Genomic DNA, 24099 nt, shown 5'->3' with positions numbered 1-24099 from the left:
TAACATAGAAAGTATGGAGTGATTTTTTAAATTTCTAATGGCCCTAGAGCAAAAATTGGTCTAAAGAGTTTAGACAGTACTTCCCTCGCTGTCGGAAACTTGACGACTGCATGCCTATTGTGTTTTTTTTCTCATTACATTTTTGTAGTGGGAATTTAAAAAAAAATGCGGTGACGTCATCAACATTTTTGCAAGGACACGTATATCAGTTGGGATAGATGTAGTGTAATACTAAGAATAAAATTATTATATTCTCAAATTTTCGGGAAAATGAATTGGGTCGTTTTGAATATTGATTTGTAATAATCAATAAAATAACGAAACAATTTACTCACGTATACGTATCAGAGGCAACTGAAAATCGTGTATGTATAAACATTCTTAATTTAAGATGACAGGCGTAACACCATACGTGAGAGTCAAACAGAGAAACTGTAAACAAAACGACCATCGGTTTTATTGCTTCGACTTCCGCGTATTATATAAAACATTGGGTTTTATTTTAATTCTTGACGGTGAAATTCACAATTGGTTGATTATAAACATGTCTATTTCACATTCGCGGAACCAAGTGAACGCATAAAACAAATGCAGGTCTGTAATGTTAAAGTCGATGTAAATAAGCGTGCTACCCTTATGTTTCAACCGAGTTTTTCCTTTAACAAATTTTGTGTCTACCAAATTGGGTTGGTTGGGGTGTAATACTAATAATAAGTGTTGCCTTTAATTTAATCAATAAAATAAATTGACTTCATTAATTTTTTTGAACCACCTCTTAAGAAAATCTAAAAAATATGAATGGAATGATAAATCACAAGTACAAACTCATCATATTTTTTGCATTTTAGATAGGATTTATTCAGCAAAATTTAAGGGTGACGTCATCAATTTTTTTAGGAGGGATGAACAAATACATTTTGAACAAAAGTTTACCATGCTTATAATAACTTTAAAATATTCCCAAGATTTCAAAGCATTCGGTTTTGTAATTCCTGATTAAATCGATAAAATAAAATAAATTCACGCCTTCATTAATTTTTTTGAGTCACCCTGCATATGCAAATCCAAAAATATGAATGGAATGATAAATCACAAGTACAGACTCATCATATTTTGTACATTTTAGATACGATTTATTCGGCAAACTTTTGAGCTGACGTCATCAGTTTTTTGTAGAAGATAACCAAATATATTTTGACTAAAAATTTATTATGCTCTTTATAACCTTAAAATATCTGCAAGATTTCAAAGCATTCGGTTTTGTAGTTCCTGATTAAATCAATAAAATAAATTTACGCATTCATTAATTTTTTTGAGTCACCCTGTATATGCAAATCGAAAAAATTTGAATGGAATGATAAATCATAAGAAGAGACTCACCATATTTTGTACATTTTAGATAGGATTTATTCAGCAAAATTTTGTGGTGACGTCATAATTTTTTTAGGGGGGACGACCAAATACGTTTTGATCAAAAATTTACCATGCTTATGATAATTTTAAAATATCTTCAAGATTTCGAAGCATTCGGTTTTGTAGTTCCTGAGTAAATCAGTAAAATAAATTTACGCTTTCATTTATTTTCTTGAATCACCCTGTATATGCAAATCCAAAAAATATGAATGGAGTGATAGATCACAAGTACAGACTGATCATATTTTGTACATTTTAGATATGATTTATTCGGCAAATTTTCGAGCTGACGTCATCAAGTTTTTGGAGGGGATAAGCAAATAAATTTTGACTAAACATTTATTATGCTCTTTATAACCTTAAAACATGTGCAAGATGTCAGAGCATTCCGTTTTGTAGTTCCTGATTAAATCAAAAAAATATATTTACGCATTCATTAATTTTTTTGAGTCACTCTGTATATGCAAATCCAAAAAATATGAATGGAGTGATAAATGACAAGTACAGGCTCATCATATTTTGTACATTTTTGATATGATTTATTCGGCAAACTTTCGAGCTGACGTCATCAAGTTTTTGGAGGGGATAAGCAAATATATTTTGACTAAACATTTATTATGCTCTTTATGACCTTAAAACATCTGCAAGATTTCAAAGCATTCTGGTTAGCAGATTAAAAATTAAATTTCAAAATGTTGTTTTATAATTTTGATTTTTTTTCCAAAAATCTGGACGTTTCGGGTGAAAAGTCGATTCAGAGTTGTAAACTACATGTGTAGGACTATGTTATTTTATACAATTGAAAACCCATTTACTATGTACAATTTTGAAGTGACGTCATCTCATTAGTGGTGGGGATGATTAGACAAATTTTGGTTAGCGTTTTACCATCTACATGATATTCTTAATATAAGTACAGAATTTCACAACAATCGGTCGAGTACTTTCGGAGATTATCTGTCTAATAAAAATCCGGGACGGCAGACCGACAGACAGACGGACGGACAGACGGACGGACAGACGGACAGACGGACAGACAGACGGAAATGGGAGACCTATTTCTTCGTCTTCTAGGGGTCATGAAAGATCGAGAAAACGTAAAAGTAGAGAGTCGGCCGACGGACTCGATTACAATACTTCCTTTGCTTACGCTCGGGAAGTAAAAATCTGAAAAAAATACACACGGTACATTACTGATCCCTGTTAAGTTTTGCCGCAATTTTAGGTTATCGCGAATATGACAAATCTTTGTTCAGAGCCTATCTGTTATGCCTTCTAAAAATTCAGTGACGTCATCTCAGGATTTTGTATACATATTTTTACTTCCCGAACGTAAGTTAAGGTAGTACCTGTAGTAATCGAGTCCATCGGCCGAAGTGCCACATTCATATTTTCTCGACGTGACCTCTAGAGTACGAAAAAAGTGGTATCCCGTTTCCGTCCGTCTGTCTGTCTGTCTGTCTGTTCGTTCGTTCGTCCGTCCGTCCGTCCGTCCGTCCGTCCGTGTGTCTGTCTGTTCATCTGTCCGTGTCCGCTTTTATTAGACAAGTAATCTTCAAAACTGCTGGACCGATTGTTGTCACATTTTGTATGTATATTAGGAGCATCATGTAGATGGTTAAACGCTAACTAAAATTTGATAATCATCCCCACAATAGGATAACGTCATGTCCAAAATTTATAATAGAATAGTTTTTTGAATTGCATAAAATAAGATACTCCTGGTCTTGTGTGTCAATGCGTGTCGAAAAAATTCAAAACTGAATAACAATATTTTTTATATAACTTCGAAACTGCAAAACCGATTGCTCGGAAATCTTCTAAATATTTTAAAGTTGTAATCATGGTAAATCATTAAGCAAACTTAATTCGCTTATCCCCTCCCAAAAAATTGATGACGTCATCTCAAAATTTTGCCGAATAAATCAAATCATTGCATTAAAAGTTTTTAAATTACTTATACGGGCGACTCATAATAATTAATGAATGAGTAAATTTGTTTTATTGATTAAATCGGGAGGGACTCACCCCGTTTTCCAGAAAATTTGAGAATACAATACTGTTGTCATTAGTATTAGACTGCACGTGTCTTTGGATAAATGTTGATGACGTCATCACAAAATTTTGTAAAGAGAAAACTCATTTGGACCGTACATTACATACATATCTTTATTTTAACTTGCAAGAGTTCTCATAAAAAAAATAAAATTTGTATAATCAAATTTTATAATGTTTCGAAAAAGCTGCATTTGTTTTATCGTATTTCAGGGGCGAGGGAAGTTCTGTCGAAATAACCTCCGACCAATATTTTAGAATTGTTTATAGAAGATGTCTCCATGAAGTGGGTAAAATAAAAAAATATATATGTTGATTAAATCAAAAAGGGTTCGTCTAATTTTCCTTAAATTGTGGGCATTCAGTGATGTTGTCAGTAGTGTTGTCCTAGACGCAAACATTTAGTGCGTTTATGGCTTCACACCAATTTAACTCCCATTATTATTCAGTGGGCTGTCACAGCCGGATGTCTTAAACCAGCTTACTGATAACTCACCTGAAAAGACCTTTTATGGAAAAAGCTCAGGGCAGTACTGTCTCGGCCGTCCCTGACCCAAGTTTTATTAAGGATCGGCTGTAAAGTACTTTAAACGTCAAAGCCATAAACGCACTAAATGTTTGCGTCTAGTATACACTGTAGATATCAAAATCGACATATTTGTCCCCACTTAAAAGTTAATGACGTCACCAAAAAATCTACTACTTTACCTATATTTAAAAAAGTGTATAGTCTGAACAACTTGGGGTATTTTTGTTCGGTTATTTCTGACTTTCTCACTACACTGACATTTTTGAGATTAATATTTTGAACCCTACTACCGAGAGAGCTATAAAAACCACGTTCAAGGGAGCCATGAATTTTTGAAGATTTGTCTTTGATAGATAGTTGTGTAAAATGTATACAGCTTTAAAAAAATTAGAACATACCAAATTTTTATCGTGGAGACGCCCGTGTGCGGTCAAATCTGAGTTTAATGAAAAGTTAAATGGTCAAGAAACAGATAAAATGGTAGGGAATATCAATCACTTTTTGCCGTCAAATGTAAACATTTGTTTTTGTAACATGTGAAAAGCACTTACATATTTAATATGTGTCTGTCTGTCATCTGTCTATTATCTGTCAACGATTTTACGTTTATTTTAAGAATATCATGTACTTGTTGTTTATGAACCCGCCGTGAGGTTTTCCAAATTTTCTTCCTTTATAGAAGCACAGCGTAATGATTCAGGTGTCAAAAATGTTAAAAAATGTCAGATCACTCCATAGTAATCAGTGGAATTTGCAGCAATAAAATAGCTCACTGGCTAATAACGTATAACTCATTAAAAAAAAAATACAAATACTGCTTTCTGTAATAAATAAATAAATGAACTAATAAGGGAGTTGTTGGATGGGGAAAAAATCTAGGTCACCCGGTATGAAGAACATATGAGTCAGCACACGTGAACTGGGCCATTAGATGTTTTCTGTGATGGATACAGGTAATTACAGAAAACATTAAACATAAACCTGATATTTACTTATGATAAATGTAACTGGGGACTCTAAAAGTATATTTATCGTTTTTAAGGAACAATTTTATACAAATTGCTTTTTAAAAAATAGGAACTAAACATTTGTGGATTAACACATACATCAACTATTGTTGCTAAAGCCAACATTACAATAAGTAAAGATTGTTTACATTAACTGAGTGATTTAACTGATTACTTATCGGAAAGTGTAAAAACTCGTTTTTAGCGAGACCTGTTCGAGATGCACAACACGCCGAGAGCAAAATGTTGAGTTACACACACGTTTTATTGGCCGAAACTACAAAATTTGTACCGAAATTATTTAAATTAGTATGATCGGTCAAGGCATACGTCTACATTGATCGTTGCCGTGCAGTTCAATTCAGCTTAATCGTTTATCTTGAACTGCATCATTATTATTATTATTATTATTATTTTTATGCGAGTACTTAAACATTCATTTCGTTATAACCCGTCAACGTCATTATATAACACTTTGTCGTTTTTCTTTATATCTAGATACAAAAAAAAATGTGTTGGCAGCTTTTAACAACTGTCACAGTTGTTTTAGATACTGCTCCGTATAATTCTGATAGAACTCCATTTTGAAGGTTTATGTCCTCGAAATATTACATACACATATTAACCACTGTCCAAAAGGAAGCCACTTCGCAACATTATGCTTTCCACTGTTCATTTTCCCCGCGTCGAGCTGAAAACATCATCAATTACCCCGATAGAGTCGCGCTTAACAACAAATAACAGAAAATGTGAATGGTGTAGATTTAACGAAATGGTCAGTTAGGACGGAGATTGTTGGACTTGCCAAAGGGGAATTGGAGACATGTGTCTGACAAAAGGTTTGCGTCAAGTTTTTCACTTACGTTGAAGAGATTTCTTGCGCCGAGGAGAGTGATTCCACTTGATAATGAACTTTTCATGCGAAGTAAAAAGAAATCGCGGAAGAAAAAAATCATTAATTATGTTTTATTTGATCACGTTTCACCGGGCTGCAGGAGTGGAATGCATTCATTTCGCAAAAATAACATTAATCAAGTAAAAGGCCGGTCGAGTGGGTGGGATCTGCGGAAGAAGCGTGCGGTTCGAGTGGAAAGTAAGTAGTTTCTGTGATTTGCTTTGATCTATCTTCGTATTGTCTTTGCTAAAAAGTCGCTTTTTAATGAATTGGATTGTAATGCGGGGAAGTTCCCAAAAACTTTCGAGCCAAGATGGACTGTTGGGAATATGGAAGAAAGCAATGAAAAATTGATTGTGTCAACAAAGCACGCCTTTAAATCTTTAAGGATAAAAGGATCCTTGGAACAAGGCTCAGGATTAATTCTGATCTTTGTTGGAATGTGACACTCCCGCATGTGTACATTATTTATTATCACGTGACTTTTCGCTTCCTTCTTAATTGTTTTTTTGTTTGATTCAATAAACAAATTAAATTACAATATTGTTTTTAAAAACAGTTTAGTATTTTCCTTAATAACTTCTGTGCTATGAAAACTTAACTGATCGTTCTGCAAAGTTTACAAGCACAAACGTTGAGTCTACAGCATAACGAATTAATCTTTCATAAACTTGTGGCTTAAACTTTCATCAGAAATAACAAATTAACAGTCGCATCATAGAACGGCGGTTGAAATTAAATCGTAAATTCGCAAAAACAAACACAAAGTTACACCGACAGGGTAAATAGTCGAAATTTTTCACGCCAATCATTTTTGACAATTTACCGCTGAAACCGATGGAATGTTTCAATCAAGTTGATTTAGTACTTTATTATGTTTATATTTTAAAATAACTGGTGTCTGTGTGTTGGTGTCAGCGATGTTAATTTTTGTTTGAAAATTATTTGCCTACGATTTACTGAGTTTACATGGAGAGAACGAATTTAATTGGTAATAACAGGCATGAAACTGCTGCAGAAATCCTTCCCATGAATAAATCGGTCGTTTCTGTATGTCTGAATTGGACTTTACAGAAAGTGTGAGAAAAGTTTCCAAATTCGGCACGACAATTAATTCATAAACATAATCCACTGGTGTGAATTACGGTAATAAGTAGTTCCCATCACCGTGTTTTGAAATGTTTATTTCGTCACTATCAGTGGATCTTATCTGTTAAGTTGTCACTAAATATATGTTTGTTTTACGTTGTAAGTGGTGATAAAACTATCGATTATTAGATATTACAGTGATTAGCATTATAATTATGGCGCTAATCGAAACATCAATGGGATATTTGGAGCCGAAATAAATTATAAAATAAGTAACACCTTGACATTCACAGTCAGTAGGAAGGGTAGCTTAATTTAATTACCTTTAATGAGTTTATTGACAGACTTTATTACTGTGAGTCTTAGTAAAGGCTGTTTGCTTTCGTAAACTTCGTTTATATGTGGGTGGAACATTGATAGACAGCAAACAGTTTCTAGTCTTTATTTTAAAATAAAAATGAGTTTACATGTTACTTAAAAATCATTACTGGAAAACTGTGCTAACGCTCCATCATTAACAATAAATCCACTTTTTCTCACAATGTTGCCGCATTAACACATATATTATTTTTATTGTTGTTGCTGTCGTTTCATGATAATTATGTTCATTGTTTTTACTTTTATAATTATGGAGACAGAACAGTTGTTTTACTGTTAAGGCGAAGAAGATCTCACAAATTTAAAGAACCAGATTAACCTAAAATGTTATTGTTTCTTTTATTGTTGAATAAATGTAGAAAAGCTATTGTATTCTATTTCATAAAAATAGTATTACTTTTAATAATGCAACAAAGAAACTTTTGTTTAAATGTTATAAATTGTAACATCAAAAGTGATATCTGAAAGTTACTTCGTCTTTAATTGTGTTTTTTATTGCTCTCTTAGTTTGATATAAATTTTAAATAGTATATATAACGGGAATATTCCGGATGTGATATCTTAGTAGTGACTTTTACATATGTAATACTCACTGAGGTCAAATTTATGCGTCTTGTGGGTGTGACAAATATGTCGTGTCATATTTAAGGTCATAGCAATCAATGGTAAAACGATGACTTGTAGCGAGTATGTAAAAAATTCTTTCCTTCTTTATGTTACTTCGTCGTCAGTACGTTTCATAATCTTGAATGAAGAAAAATCCGTTTTGTAATCAGTGAAATCGTTTGACAAATTTCTTTGGTTATTATTACAAAAACACCACTAAATAAATCTCGTTTCATCCCCCTTTTTCCAAAGTCTTTAGGCTAGCTCATATCTCAGCGTAGTAACAGCCTTAAGAAATCTAGTAACAAAAACCGTGAAGCCATGTTGGGATTATTACGTGACTACATTTAATAGAGAATTTCTTCTACATTCTCCCAAGTTTTTCCTCCACACGGAAAAATCTGAATAAAACTCGGTGATACCATATGATGGTCTGGCAACGGTTCAAATTTAACTTGACGAAAATGATGTTGGCAACTCCGGCGCGTTCCGTTTTCACACAACATTGTTCGTGTTAATCAGTTTGACATTTACGGTGGAATAACTGTCAAATAAAGTGTCACGTAGCGGCAATGCCAGCATCATTGTTTCAAAAATAAATTTCATGGCTTACTAGATTTGTTTTTTTTTTAATTATATGGTACTTGGATGTGTTGTTAACCAGAAACAAATCAAGACTAAGACAGATTTGTTGTTGGAAGTGTGCCATTATTTGCCTGAAACGAGAAAAAATAAAGAACGGAGGGAAAAGAGAAACAAGCGAGAAAATGAAAAAAAAAGCAAGAAATGTTCTTTAATAAATAATGTGCTTACCTGCTGTCTGTAGATTCTAATCACGAGCGGTTTACTCGTGTTATCAGGACGTATATCTTTGGCACCACAGTGGAATGCGTTGAAGAAATTGGCGGCAGGATGTGATAATGAAAATGAGGCCACACTTCGTGTTTTATTGTTAGATAAAAATATGGTAATTAACATTTTTGTGTTTATTCGCTCCAAAAACTTAATGACGTCATTTGAAAATCTAAACGGTAAAAATTGATATCTTTTTGCCGCTGTTTTGGATTAATTTTCTTGTGAAATTTTCTGACAATTTTTTAGTCAGCCTTTTTATGACTATTTTGAAATTTTTGGAACCCTTTTTTGTCGGCCTAGCGTTTTTTGTCGCATTTTCTTGTTGTTTTTGTCGCCTTTTTGTGTGCTTTTTTGTAGCTTTTATCGCCTTTTTCATTGTCTATTTTATCCCTCATTTTCGGCTTTTTTGTCGGGTTTGTTTTTGGTGGTTTTATTTTGTTGATTTCTTTTTGTCGCCTTTTTCTTGGTGAATTTTTGTTAAATTTTTATAGCCTTTTTTATGTTGCAATTTTTTATCTCCCTTTTTTGTCACGATTTTTTCCCTTTTTGGATTGCCACCTAATTTTGTCATAGTCCATTTTATGCCTCCTTTTGACGCTTTTTTTTGTCACCTATCGTTTTTGAACCATTTTTATCGCTTTTTTTTACCGACTTTCCGTTTGGTAGCTATTTTTTTGTTGCCTCTTTTATGGTGCTTCCTTTTTGCTATTTTTTTCTTCTTTCTGTTCATGGCCTTTTATGTCCTTCTTTAACGGCTTTTTTGTCACCGCATTTTTTGTTGTATATAGCAAATGGGTTTTAAATTGTATAAAGTCACATAGTTCTACATGTGTAGTTTACGAATCCGTGTTGAATTTTTAACCGAGACATCTAGATTTTTGGAAAAATATTCAAAATTGTATTTTGCAATTTAACTTCTAAACTGCTCAACCGAATGCTCTGAAATGGTAAATTTGTAATTAAAATATGTGCATCTGTTTATCCCTCCCACAAACTTAATGACGTCATCTTAAAATTTTGCTTTGTCGCCTTTTTTCACCTATTGTTTTTGGCCCTTTTTTATTGCGCATTATTCGACTTTTTTGTCGCCTTTATTTTTGGTAGGTTTATTTTGTTGATTTCCCTTTGTTATCTTTTTTTTGATGAACTGTTTAGTCATTTATTTTTTGTGCAGCATTTTTTTATTGCTTTTTTTTTTGTTTTTTCTCTTTTTTTACCACCTTTTTGTTGCCTATTTTTTCATCGTCTCTTTTTAATGCATTTTTTGACCCTTTTTTTTCACTTATTTTTTTTGTGGTTTTTTATCGCCCTTTTTTGTCCGTTATGTTTTTGGTTGCCTTTTCTTTGCCCTTTTGTCACCTTTTTTGTCGCCTTTTTGTCAGCGCTTTGTCACCTTTTCTGCTTCCTTTTTTATCCCTTTTTTTGCCTCCTTTTTTGTGTAGCTTTTGTCGGTTTTTATCGTGGTTTTTATCGCATTTTATGCGGGTTTTTTTCCTTTTTTGCCCCCTTTTTGTACATCATCTTTTTATCTTTAACTTTTTGTTGATTTTATTCTTGGTAGTTTTTATTTCGTCGATTTATTTTGGACGTTTTTTTATTGGCTTATTTCTTCAGTGGGTTTTTTGTCGTTTGTTTTCTGTTGTTTTTCTATTGTCTTTTTTGCCACCTTTTCTTTATCTTTTTTATCGCCTTTTTTGTGTTGCTTTAGTTGCCTTTTATCGCGATGTTTTATAGCCCTTTTGTAGTATTTTTTGTCCTCCTTTCTTGTGGACTTTTGGTTGCTTTTTTGTGTTCTCTTTCTTTATTGCTTTTTTTGTGAACTTTTTAGTCACCCTTTTCATCATCCCCGTCTTGTCACTTTATATATCGCACTTGTTGTCGCCCCTTTTTTCACATTTTCTCCCCCTTTTTCATCGCTTTTTGTCGGTTTTTTGCCGCCTTTTTGTTCATGTTTTCTTGTCACTACTTTTTGTCCCATTTATTATTTCCTTTTTTTGTCATCTATTATGAAAAACTTAAAACGTAGGGGTTATTATAAAAAAATTACCTGTCATAAAAAATTTCCTATCATAAAAAAAATTATAAGCTCCGCAAAAACAAGTTTTATAATGAGTATTTATGTCAAAATCATGAGTTGTTTTAATTTATTATAGGATTTGTTTCCTCCTTTCCAACGATAAAAAAAATTGGCCCATTGATTAAAAAAATTTAAAGGTAGTCATAGACTATATGATTGAAGCAAATTTTTGTTGGCAATTCTGAATTATTGTCAGTTCACAGTTGTCAATTTTGATGAATGCACCATTAAACGTGTTGAGAAGATGCAGCCGACGTGGTGTCATAAATGTCAATTTGATAATCGAGTATGCCATCATAAAATTTTAAATATGTTGCCAACCTGACAAAAAAATTACAAACATTAACTCCGTGCTTCAATGACCTACTTGTGCGTTTTGTATAAAATTGAATTCAAACTTTATGGACACTTCCATCTGTAAGGATACTTTTCTCATGTATTCAGAAACACGTAAATAAAAAATTACCAAAGAAAGCATTATGTAATGGCATAATAAAATGCATTCATATTAATTATTCATCATTGACCTCACTAAATTTCCTTAAGAACCTGTGATTACGCTATCAAAAAATTAAAATGTTCGGCTTGAGAGCCTCGCTTGCTCCACGCACACCCATTTTCCCATAATCATTCAATACCAGTGCCACTAGCAGCCTTGACGACCTGGGAACGACAAAAATAATTAATTATCCATTAGCTCTCGACTAACTCGGCTGAACGTTTCCAGCACGTGTGGTGAAAGAGCACCCAAAGGACGCCGTCGTCGGCAGCGGTGACTCGGACCTGCTGCAGCTGGTGCGTCGCCTCTCCTCGAGCGATCATGTGAAGATGGGGGCCAACGTCAGCCGTCACTCGTCCAAGGGCTTATCCGGACGGCGGTCCCAATCCAGCGGCAGCATCTGCAACGGAAAGGGGCGGCACGGCGACGGCAAGATGTGCGGCAGTCTGCCGAGCTACTTGGACGACCGCAACTCCACCGGCTGCAATAACAACCATCACGACTGCGAGAAGCCGCCGCTTGATGAGGTTCGTCTTTTATACATTATTCACCGACAAACTAGACGTAATCTGTTCGGTACTTTGTGGCTCACTTCTAGCTCCTGCGGTCACACGACTAAAATTTAACGCGGCCCGACTTTGGATATGTTCGCGAATTAAATTTGCGCCGGCAAGTTCCGGGGCGGGGTTCTTAAATTCGGCTGAAATTTAAGCAAGTGGAAATTTTCCGAGATAGATATTTCAGCCGCAAAAAGTTGCGTATTTGAGGAAATTTAAGATTAGCGAGGAGCCGGTGGAAAGAAAAGTTGACGGTTGTTTTGTAAATTATAAATGACTGGAAGCATGTGATTAGTTATTTATTTCTAACTAGTGAATGTGGAAAATATGGGCTGACTACTAATTAAATTCCGTTTTGTGGCTCATACAAGTTTACTAGTTTACGTATACGTCTTTGATCACGTGACATTTAATGCACACCTAATTCTCATTTTACGAGGGGCATTCACGAAACAACTTGCAATTATAAAACCATCAAGATGGCTTTGCTTGTTTTATAGACAAAAAAACGTAATGAAAAACGCATGTGTTTTATTGATCCATACTGTTGTGTATAATTGACTCTTTCGCGTTTTCAGTTGTCATAGTGTATAAATATAATTTAATAAATTTATAGGTTTATTGTAGACATACTTCATAATGTTTACAAACAATCAAGGCTAGCTTGAAGATTTTTTCGTTTGGGGCTGTATGGAAAGGTATGGCACTATCCCAATATGGTGCTTTAGTAGTTCTATAATACTGTGAATTTATGCCCGCAAGAATTGTCTTTAGATTTTTTTTTAATATCCAAGTACTAACCTCGCTCCCCCGTCCTCTTTTTTCTTAAAAGGTATATCATTCACGAAAATCAGTTTTATCTTACCAAGTAAGTACTAACCCCACCCACCCGCCCTTAATTTTCTTAGAGGGTATATCATTTCCCAAAATCTCTTATCTTGGCAAGTACTAGCCCAGCCCACCCGTCCTGTTTTTTGTTAGAGGGTATTTCATTTGCCAAAATCAGTTTTATTTTACCAAGTACTAGCCCCGCCCACCCGCCCTCGATTTTTTTAGAAGGTATGTCATTTGCCAAAATAAAGTCTTATCTTAGCAAATACTAGCTCCCACCATTCACCCTCTATTTTCTTAAAGGGTATAGCATTTGCCAAAATCAATCTAATCTTACCAAGTACTAGAGACATACATTTTGTGTAGTTGGCGAGGAAAATGAAAATAAGCCAAAAGGGTATTTAATTTTCTTCACTAGTATGGAAAGTACGTATAGGAAATTGCTTATTAAATTTACTCGTTCATCTCCTCCAAAAAGCTCATGACGTCATCTGAAAAATTTTCTTATAAATCTCATTCAAATGCCCGAAATAGTCTACACTTGTGGTTTATAAATGCATTCATATTTTAAATTGCTTATACAGGATGTCTTAAAAAGTTACCAAATTGATTTTATTGATTAAATGAAAATCGGCTCACTTCTTTTTCTGAGAGTTTTGGGAATATAGAACTTTTCATGAAGTCGTGCTAGCTTTTTTTTTTCACCTATCTTTAGTCTACATTTATCAATTTCGCAGAATCCAGTTTTGTAATTTATCTAAGAAACTAGATTTGTTTAATTCTACTTCGGGTGGACCAAAATTATGAAAAAAATTGTGCTTGCGTACGAATGATACTTGAGTCTGGCAAAATAATGTAAAACTGATATGGTGGCTGGTTTTCAAAATATGAGAGTCCAAAATAAAGTTTTCAAAATATCTCAAAATTTGTCTTATTTCGTTTTGGCGATTCTGAAAAAATGACAGGATTTTTCGAAAAAATAAGCTGTAAAAAAAGTTGTAGAAGTCGAAATTTACAAACGAAATTTTTTGGGTAGCTGCTTGTGGGAAAGTCAAAAATTGTAACTGCACTGGAATTAAAAAATTGAACTTTTTAGCAAAAGCACAAGAATCCACAAAAATTCTGAGAGATAGATTTCGATGAAATAAAACGAGCGCGTCGATGGTTCCAGAGCAAAATTGAAAAAAAAATCGTAAATCCTGAAAGCAATCCTAGCAGTTTTTTTAAGGAGTTGTCCGGTGGTTTTGGCAATTCTGAAAAACTGTAGGATTTTTTGAAGAAATGAAGCCGTAAAAAACTTACAGAAGTGAAAATTAAGAATTTTTTTGGAAATTTTCAACGGTGCTTGTGGAAAATTCAAAATTTTCAATTAAAACATTTATACTTTTTCGAAAATACTCAGAAAAATTAAGAAACGTCGTGGAGATAGATTTCGATGAGCTAAATCGAAAAATATATCGTGTTGATATTTCCTTACCAAGATGGAAGGAAAAATTGAAAATCATGTTAAAGGCGAGATTTAAGAGTGATTCCGGAAAAACTGGATGGACCAAAATTGTGCTTGCGTAGGAATGATATTTTATCCGGTAAAAAACTTTAAGGTCGATGGAGCGACTAGTTTTCAAAATATTTGGATACAAAATCAAATTTTCAAAATACCTCGAAATTTGCCATATTTCGTTTTGACGATTCTGAAAAAACGGCGGGTTTTTTTTATAGAAATAAGCCGGAAAAACTTGTATAATTCGTAATTAATAAACGAAATTTTTTAGACAATTTTCGACGGTGCTTGTGGAAAAGTCAAAAATTTGAAACATCCCTGGCATTAAAAAATGAACCATTTTGGAAAAGCACAGGACTAGAAAAATTGTGAGAAACTTCGATGATCTAAATCGAAAAATATATCGTGTTGATAGTTCCGGACCAAGATTGAAAGAAAAAATCGAAAATTCTGGACTAATGGTTGCGTTCATGTAAAGCCGATACGGCAACTAATTTTCGAAATATTCGAGTCCAAAATCAAAATGTCAAAATATCCCAAAATTTTCCGTATTTGATTTTCTCGGTTCTGAAAAAATAGCACGACTTTTAGAACTCTTGCGGAAGTGAATTTTCAAATAAAAAAAATTGAACTTTTTTGAAAAACCGCAGAAAAATCCACAAAAATTCTAGAAGATAGATTTCGATGAGTTAAATCGAAAAATATATCGGGTTGATGATGCATGATTAAGATTGAGGGAAAATCCTGGACCAATGATTAAAGGAGTGTACAGGAAGCATACATTCATCTGGAAAAATAATCCAAAGTCGATACAATTGGGTTTTCGAAATATTCGCATTCAAAGACAGATTTTTAAAGTATCTCAAATTTTGCCACATTTAATTTTGAAAATTTCGGAATTTTATCACCCTTTATGTTTAAGTTTGTCATTTGCAAGGAATTGGAAAATATAGGTGTTAGGTTCAGTAATTTGCCTAAGAATCTGGAATTGTTTAATTCTACTTTGTGAAGTTCTGCCTAAATAGATTTAGATCAATTTTTACATTTTATATCGAAATAGAGAAAATGAAGCAAGTGTCAACAATACATATTTTGAAACATCAATTCCGCGACAAAATTGTAGAAAACTTTAAGTTAAGTTTATTAGAATTTCAGCCATAGGTGTGTGTAATTTTTCACTTTAAATGCAAGTTTACCACTTTTTACTTCCCGAATGTACGCTGTAATAGTTTTTTTTCCGGCGAATCGCCACTGTTATGTTTTGTCGAGGTTTCGTGGCCTCTAGAGTAGGAAATGATAGGTCTGCCGTTTCCGTCTGGCTGTCGTCTAGCTGTCTGTTTGTCGTCTGTCTCGATTTTCATTAAACAGACAATCTTCGAAACTTCTAGACTGATTATTATCAAATTTTAGGAATAACGTATAGATGGTAAAACGCTAATCAAAATTTATCTGATCATCCCCATCAACAATTAGAGGATGTTGGCTCAAAATTTTGCGTGGTAAATGCTATTTATATTTTGTAAAATAGCATATTTCGATACTTGTCGTTTATGAATCCCCCTTTATTTTTCTATTCTAGCCATCCAGATTTTTGCAAAAAAAATCAAAATTATATATGTAAGTATAACAGTTCAGCATGCGCCCACTATTTCAGATGATTGTAGGGTCACGCACACACACGAAGGCGTGGGTTTGATCGCCTCATGGACTACTTTTTTTTAACTTTTAAAAACTGGATTTGTTGGACTGCACTCCATGGACGAGGAAAGTCATGTCTAAATAACCTTACACAATTTTTACATCCACTCTCTCTGTGTCTGTCGTCTGTGTTGACATATAATCTCCAAAACTACTGGATCGATAGTCGTCAAATTTTATGTATTTTAGGAGTACCGTATACATGGTAAAACGCAAACCACAATTTGTCAGATCGTCCCCACCAACAATTTCAATCATACAAAATTATGTTAGTAAAAGCCATTTAAATTTTATAAAATAAGATATTCCTATACCAATGGTTTGTGAATCTAGCTGATGTTGTTTATTATTATTACATATTACATTTTTATTGTCACTCCGTTCTCTTCTTTATACTGATGTGGTCTAGTTTAACTTATTTTCGCCAAAAATTTTGGAATTAGTGATAGTGATGTGTGCCCTTGATAACGTCATGACAAAATTTTTTAACGAAAAACTCATTTGAAACATACGCATAACATGCTCCTTTACCTATATATAAAATTGGCAAAATTAAGTTGTATAATTTTTCGAAGAGTACTTCAGGGGCGAAGTAAATTTTGCCTAAATAACCTTACATCATTAGGTTTACCAGTTTCGTCCGATATCTCGAGGCGCATTTTAAATTTTACGTACTGAAAGGGTTTTATATAAAGCTGTAAATTGTCGTAAAGCCAAATTTTACTGTGTACTTAAAAAACTCACTTGACTATTTGTTTACTTTTAAAAAATTTTTCTAGGTAAATTTTGCCAGTTTCCGTTGTATTATATATACTATGACCTCCGAACAGCTTAAAATTTCCCTTTTCGGAGGTTACTGAGAGAATTTTAGATCGATTCTACACTATCTATGTGACCCCAATGTAAAGAGTATAATGCGGCAAAGCGCCATTTTGTTGAAATCAAATTTGAAAATTTTTGTTGAAGTACCTACATTTTTACTTTCTCCATTTCAAAATTTGGGATCACTTATATATGTAATGAGTGTACGAGAGTTGTGACTGTATGAAATTGAAAAATCGAGGTAACAAATTGTCATAAAAGTATGAGCCACTCAATTTTAATTAAAATTATATTTTTGTCGAATTTTATGAGTTCTAAAGTATATTTCGACTTGTTACTTTCTCAGTGTGACCTAAAGAAGTAGGTATAGTAATCGAGTCCATGACCACTTTTATGTTTTCTCGACGTATCATGACCCCTAGAGCACAAAAAAATTAGTCTCCCGTTTCTGTCTGTCTGCCTGCCATCTGTGTCAATTTTTACATCACACATATAATTTCCGAAACTACTGACCGACTGTTATCAAAGTTTGTATGTATATTAGGAATATCATGTAAAAATAAAACGGTAACCAAAATTTGATTAATCATCCCGATCAACAATTTGATGACGACACTTCAAAAAATTCTATTTTAAATTGATTTAAATGTTATACCATAGTTTGCTCCTATTGTTGTGGTGTACGAATCCGCTTTCAGTTTTTTCTCTATACAACCAAATGTTCACAAATAAATTAACACTATAATAACACCGTTTCTAACTAATTAATTAATAATTTTAGTCCTCTACTTTTAGTCGACAAACTCATTCAAATCAAACCAATTTCTATGTGAAATTATTCCGATATATAAACAAACATTTAAAGTTAGAACTTGTTATTATTGCTGAGAAAGCAATTTTTCCAGTTGGTTATCTTTTTTTTAAATATACTTTACATTGTCCGTACTTCGGAAAATCCAGTTTTATAATTTTTCAAAGAAACGATATTTATTGACGGGCACTTCAACACCGAGGGAAGATTTGGTCATCATGACGCATTTGCGATTTGCAGAATCGACTTATTTTGCGAAAAGGAGACGATTAGGTATATTTTCCATATTCTCGCGTTTGTTGATTTCCGGCACCCACAAGGCTCGAAAATGTCAAGAAAACCACAAAATTTTAGCTAGAGGTCTAATTTTTTTCTTTTTTTCTGTAGAACGTTCATTAGGAGACCCAAAGTAAAGTGTTTTTTTTTTTTTGCTTTACGCAATTAATGACGAGTATTTCTGTTCTCTGCCGACATCCGCAGGAAATAATATCAAATTTTAATTATCTCAATAATTTAGCTACATATACTTTAAAAGTTCGTTATAAATATGGGTCTGTGTGGCCGCTTCTCTGAGAAAATATTTAGTTATTCAAACATTTCCAACCGATTATTCGGTGTATTCAACAGTGTTAACTTATCATTCACGGCTATAATTTTTTCATGAACCTCCGGCTAAGTCAAACATCCGCCTAACCGAAATTTCACTCGCTCCACCCTCCATTCTTACCAATTCCGCAAGCACCCCTGCGCATCCGACACCTACACATTTTAAATCTACATCAAACATTTACTCGAGTTAATTACGTATAAATTCTCCCCGACCATCGGCACTTCCAATTCCCATTACCAATCCCCCCGATAGACCGACCGCAGAAGCGTCCCCATATTCATAGAGCGTCGTCGGAAGCGCGGTCGAATTTTTTTCCCCGAAGACGCATCGGACGGAAAACATTTCATTTTGTCTAATGGTTTGTTTTATGCGACGTTGCAGGTGCAGAGGATACCTCCTCTGGGGGATGGGGCGCCGCTTCACTGGAAGTTTTCAGATAACCAGACGGCGCTCTGCGACCAGGGCTACGGTTCGGAACGTTCCCCCGAGGAGGAATATCCGCCGCCCTTGCCCGACCATGACAGCCAGTGTCACCACCACCTGGAACCCCACGCTTGTTACCCTTTCATCACACCAGGTACGTGTTCCAGAAAGCTAATAAAGAACCCTCGTAAAATAACTTGAAATATTTGCGACGTGGACGCGTCCGGATCGATGCGAATTCATACAATTCGAAATGGGCGTCTTGGGTGGGATGCTTTTGGATCATCTGCGTGTCAATACTGGAAAACGTTCGGGAGAAGAGGTTAATTTATGTGAAATGGAGCGGGTTTATTGGAGGAGTACCAAGCGAAAGTGCTAATATTTAGGGCGTGCTCTCGTAATGATGATTTTAAATCACTAATCTCATCTCTCCTTGATCACTCATAAAACACAAAAATGCAAGTTTCCCGTTTAAGTCGTCGGTCATCTTCCTATCTCACGAAAGTACATATTTTTAGGATTAATCCCTGAAACTTTCGGTTATTTCAAAATTCTAAGCGTGCTTCAAGCTCTCAGCATGTAGATGTTAAAACGCTAACTAAATTTCCTCTGAAAAAATTGCAGAACTTCCCTTGTCCTCAAAGTGAATACCAACAAATCCTGCTTCTTTGAAAAATTATGACATTTGATTTTGCGATTTTCGTCGAAATCGAGAAATTGAAAAATCAAAAAATGAAAAATTTTAAAAATTGAAAAACCGAAACATCGAAAAACAGATTCGAGATGGAAAAATTGGAAAATAGAGAAACGGAAACATCAAAAAATCTTAAAACTTAAAAATTAAAAAATCGAAATCCGCAAAAAACAAAAAATCGAGAAATAGAAAAATCTAAAATTTCAACAATTGAAATCTCTAAACATCGAATGATCGGAAAATCTAAAAGTCGAAAAATTAAAAAAATCGAAAAATTCAAAAACCGAAAAGTTAAAAACCGAAACATCGAATAATCGAAACATCAAAACATCTAAAATTGAAAAACCCAGACATTGAAAAATTCCCAAAACTGAAATGTAAAAATCGAAAAATCTAAAAGTCGAAAAACTGATTCGAGAAATGGAAAAATTGGAAAATAGAGAAATGGAAACATGAAAAAATCTTAAAACTGAAAAATTGAAAAATCGAAAAACAAGAAATCGAGAAATAGAAAAATTTTAAATTAATAAAAATCCAAAAAATGAAAAATTGAAATTTCGAAACATGGAATGATTGGAAAATCGAATAGTTAAAAAATCGAAAACTAAAAATTCCAAAAATCTAAAACTTGAAAAATTTTAAAAATCGAATGTCGAGAAGTCAAAAATTTGAAAAATCAAAAATTACAATATTAAAAAATTGAAAAATGAGAATTACAAAAACGAGATACAGAAAAAGTTTAAATTCAAAAAATCTAAAAATTGAAAAATCAAGAAATTGAAAAATTCCAAAACTGAAATAACAAAAAATTGAGAAATCGAAAAATCGGAAAGTCGAGTCTTCGAAATAGCCACAGGCGAAAATTAAAATTTGAAAAATTAAAAATTCTAAATAAAAAAAATCGGGAAATTGAAGAATTGAAATTTAAAAATTCGAAAACTAGAAAAATTGAAAAATTGGAATATTAAAAAATTCAAAAATAGGGAAATGGAAACATTCCGACACTGAGATGACGAAAAATTGAATCTCGGAAAATCCAAAAAGTGAAGAATTGAAAGATTGACAAATTGGATCATAAAACCATCGAGAAATCGAAAAGTCGAGAAGCGAAAAATTAAAATTTGAAATATTGAACAATTTTAAATAAAAAAAAAATCGTTGACATCTTAATAAACCGAGAAATAGAAATATTTTAAACCCAGAAGTCGAAAAATCGAAAGCTCGACAGATCGAAACCTCAAAAAGTTCGAAAATTCGAGAAATCGAAAAATTAAAATACCTGCGAATAACTGAAAAACCGAAAAATCTAAAACTAAAAAGTCGAAAAATCGAAAGCTCGAGGAATCGAACATCAACAAATTTACAAAATTCGAAAAATTCAAAAATAGAGTAATCTAAGAACTCAAAAATCGAGAAAACGAGAAATTGAATTAAAAAAACGAAAAATTAAAAAAATCGAGAAACTGAAAAATCCCAAAATTGAAACATCGAAAAATTGAAACATCGATAAATTGAACAATTGAAAACCAAAAATTTAAAAAAATCGAAAAATTGAACAATTAAAAATCGAAAAAATGAAGAAACAAAAAATTGTAGAATTGAAACACTAAAAAATCGAAAAATCAGGAAATCGAGACATCGAAAAATTTTTTGGGAATATCAAAATATCGAAAATTGGAAATTGAGAAATTGAAAAATCGGGAAATAGACGTCGAGAAATCGAGACATCGGAAATTTAGAAACGTCAAAAATTAAAAAATAGAAGAATCGAAAAATTGAAAAATCGTAAAACTGAAATTTCGGAAAATTGAAAAATTGAAACATTAAAAAATTAAAAAATTTAAAATTGATAAATTAAAAATTAAAAAATCGAAAAATTTAAAAATCCAAAACTGAAAAATCGGAAAAGTGAAAAATCCCCAAACTGAAACATGGAAAAATTGAACAACCGAAAATCTGAAAAATCGGGAAATCGAAAGTCGAAAAATCATAAACTCAAAAATCGAAAAATGAAAAAATTGTAGAATTGAAACATTTGAAAAATCGAAAAATCGGGAAATGGGAGACGTCGGAACCTCGAATTTTTTTTTGCGTATATAACCAAAAAATTGAATAGTCAAAAAATCTAAAATTGGAAATTGAAAACCAAAAGTCTGAAAAATCGAAAAATTCAAAAATCGGAAAATTCAGATCACGAGACATCCAAACATGGAAAAATGGGACTAAACCAAAAAATCAAAAATTTAGAAACGCCGAAAATTAAAAAATTGGAAAATTGAAGAACCGACAATTAAAGAATGGAAAAATTGAAAAATCGTAGAACTGAAAGATCTGAAAATCGAGAAATTGAAACATCAAATTTAAAATTGAAAAATCTAAAATTTAAAAAATCGAAAAGTTGAAAAATCCTCAAACTAAAATATCGAAAAACTGAAAAATCGAAAACTTGATAAATCGATAAATCGAAAACAGTGAAAAATCCAATAAAAATTGAAAAATTGGAAAACTGAAAATCCCCAAACTGAAACATCGAACAATCGAAAATCTTATAAATCAAAAAGTCGAATAATCGAAAATTTAAGAAACCGAAAAATTCAAATATTGTACTAAAACACTGAAAAATCGAAAAATCGGGAGACGTCGAGACTTGGAAAACATTTTTGGGAATATCAAAAAATTGAAAAGTCAAGAAAGCAAAACTCTGACAAATCTAAAATTTAGAAACGCCAAAAATTAAAAATTCGAAAAATTGAAAATCGTAAAAAATTAGAATATTGAGAATTTGAAAATTTGAAAAACCAAACAATTGAAGAATCGAAAAATTGAAAAATCCTAGAACTGAAATACCCAAAAATTGAGAAATCGAAAAATTGTTATACAATTTTGATTTTTTTTTCCAAAAATCTCGGTGTCTAGGATAAGAGTTCAAGTGGAGGAGTACGTTATTTACATCATTTAGAAATCAAAGACTTGAAATATTAAAAATTAAAAAATCGAAAAATTTATTATTGTAAATGAGATGACGTGGGTGGGGATGTTCAGACAGATTTTGGTTGGGGTTTTAATATCGACACAATAGGAATATCACTAACCTACATACAAAATTTGACCACAATCGGTCGGTCTGGTAATTTCGGATATTCTGTATAACAAAAATCAACACACGGCGGACAGACAGATGGACGGACGGAAACGGGAGACCTTTTTTGTCGTACTGTAGAGGTCATCAAACGTCGAGAAAAATAAAAACAATCAGTCGTCCAATGGACTCGATTACAATACTTACTTAGCTTACGATTGGGAAGTAAAATTATATCATCTGAAAACATTGTAAACTAAATTTTACTTGAAACATGCATATGGCATGCGTTTTTACTTGTGAGTTGATAAATAATCAAAGCTTGTTTTTAAATTTTTATGTACGGATTAAAAAAAATGGCATAATCAGATTTGACGCAATAAGATCTTTGAAATATTGATAAAGCAGTAGTGGTGTTGATTTAAGAATCACACAACATTAGTTAAAATAGTTTCAAGAAATATGAAATGTTATGGAACATTAACTAAAATTTTCTTCATCTTTGCCAAAAAATTAATGACTCTTAAAAATGTTAAAAAAATGAGCTTCAGCGATGATTTTTCCTCTTTTTTTTAGAATTGACTACACAGGATATTTTTAAATTTTTTGCTCCATTTGCCCCATGTTTTACGTTTTCTAAAATCACAATCGATACAACTTGTACACAGATAGCAGTTTCTTGAATCAACCATGACACGAATCATTAAAGACGGACAACTCCGTTTACAATTCCACGTGACAGTTTTAAGACAAAGCCAACTACGTGTTTTGAAAATAATACCTTTTTCGTCCGAAACTAAACGAAATCTGACATTTTTGCCTCCCCTAGGAACTACCGCCTGAGGCAGTCGCCTCTCCCACCGCCTAAAGCCGGCCGGTGGATAATGATCTTCCGGGAGATCTCTTCAAGTAACTTCTGTTTTAAGAAGGTCGAGCTCTAGCAGGCCACCTTTAAAGTGGAGACTCTAAGACGTTGAAACACTTCAATTAACTAAAGCAACGATAGTAATGGTTGTGAATCGAATGAAGCATGCATGGAAATGGGGTGCAAAGGTTTTGTTGAAATTTCAGCTGATCGGGAAATTTAGTGCACTCGGATTCCAACTTCGGTGATAATATTGTGACCTTATTCGGCGGAACTTCGGCGCTACACTCATTCACAGATATGCTGGTAGTGTTTTATTGTGTTTGTGATGGTTTTCACACTTGAACTGTATGATAAAATCGTCGTGTATGCACAAAATTTACATTGTCACTTTGTACGAGATTTTTGAAAGGCACCGCTGTGTATACAGGTTCAGTCAATAATACTGAGTGTTTCGAAATATTTGCCGCTTCTTTTAAATAGTGATTCGATGTATAAACGTTTTGCGCAGTCGCACTGCATATGATAGGTTTGTCTGGAATAAACATTGACAGCCACCCTGTATGCGTATATTTATATTATATAAGAACGTAATTTGACGTTTATTGAGCTTCGTTGTGCCAAGACCAACGTTTATTTACCTTCAAAAGGTAAACCTCATTTTAAACACTTCTGTATATTGTTTTAACTCATTTTTTAAACATCCACTTCCGCTGTACGTCTCAAGGAAAAATTAATTGTTCTAAATTTAATTCCGCCCAACCTTGTCATATCCACCTCGCATTTCTCTAATTCCCTCTAAGCT

The 24099-nt window shown here is 33.1% G+C and overlaps 1 protein-coding gene across 3 annotated transcripts in view; it reads left to right on the top strand.

Annotated features, from left to right (window-relative positions):
* The window catches only part of LOC135127120 (tyrosine-protein phosphatase non-receptor type 13-like), a 249908-nt gene that overhangs the window by 188531 nt on the left and 37278 nt on the right, over positions 1-24099 (top strand). For all 3 annotated transcript variants that reach the window (XM_064053452.1, XM_064053453.1, XM_064053454.1), the window contains 2 exons: positions 11632-11930; positions 18615-18810. In XM_064053452.1, coding sequence (XP_063909522.1) covers positions 11632-11930; positions 18615-18810 — 495 coding nt within the window. The remainder of the gene's footprint in view (positions 1-11631; positions 11931-18614; positions 18811-24099) is intronic.

The sequence above is a fragment of the Zophobas morio genome, unplaced genomic scaffold (genome assembly GCF_036711695.1).
Source record: "Zophobas morio isolate AGI-343-1 ecotype UQ-CSIRO unplaced genomic scaffold, CSIRO_AGI_Zmor_V1 ptg000011l, whole genome shotgun sequence".
Taxonomy (NCBI): domain Eukaryota; kingdom Metazoa; phylum Arthropoda; class Insecta; order Coleoptera; family Tenebrionidae; genus Zophobas; species Zophobas morio.
Note: the sequence above shows the minus strand (reverse complement) of the source record. Positions and strands in the feature narration are given on the sequence as shown.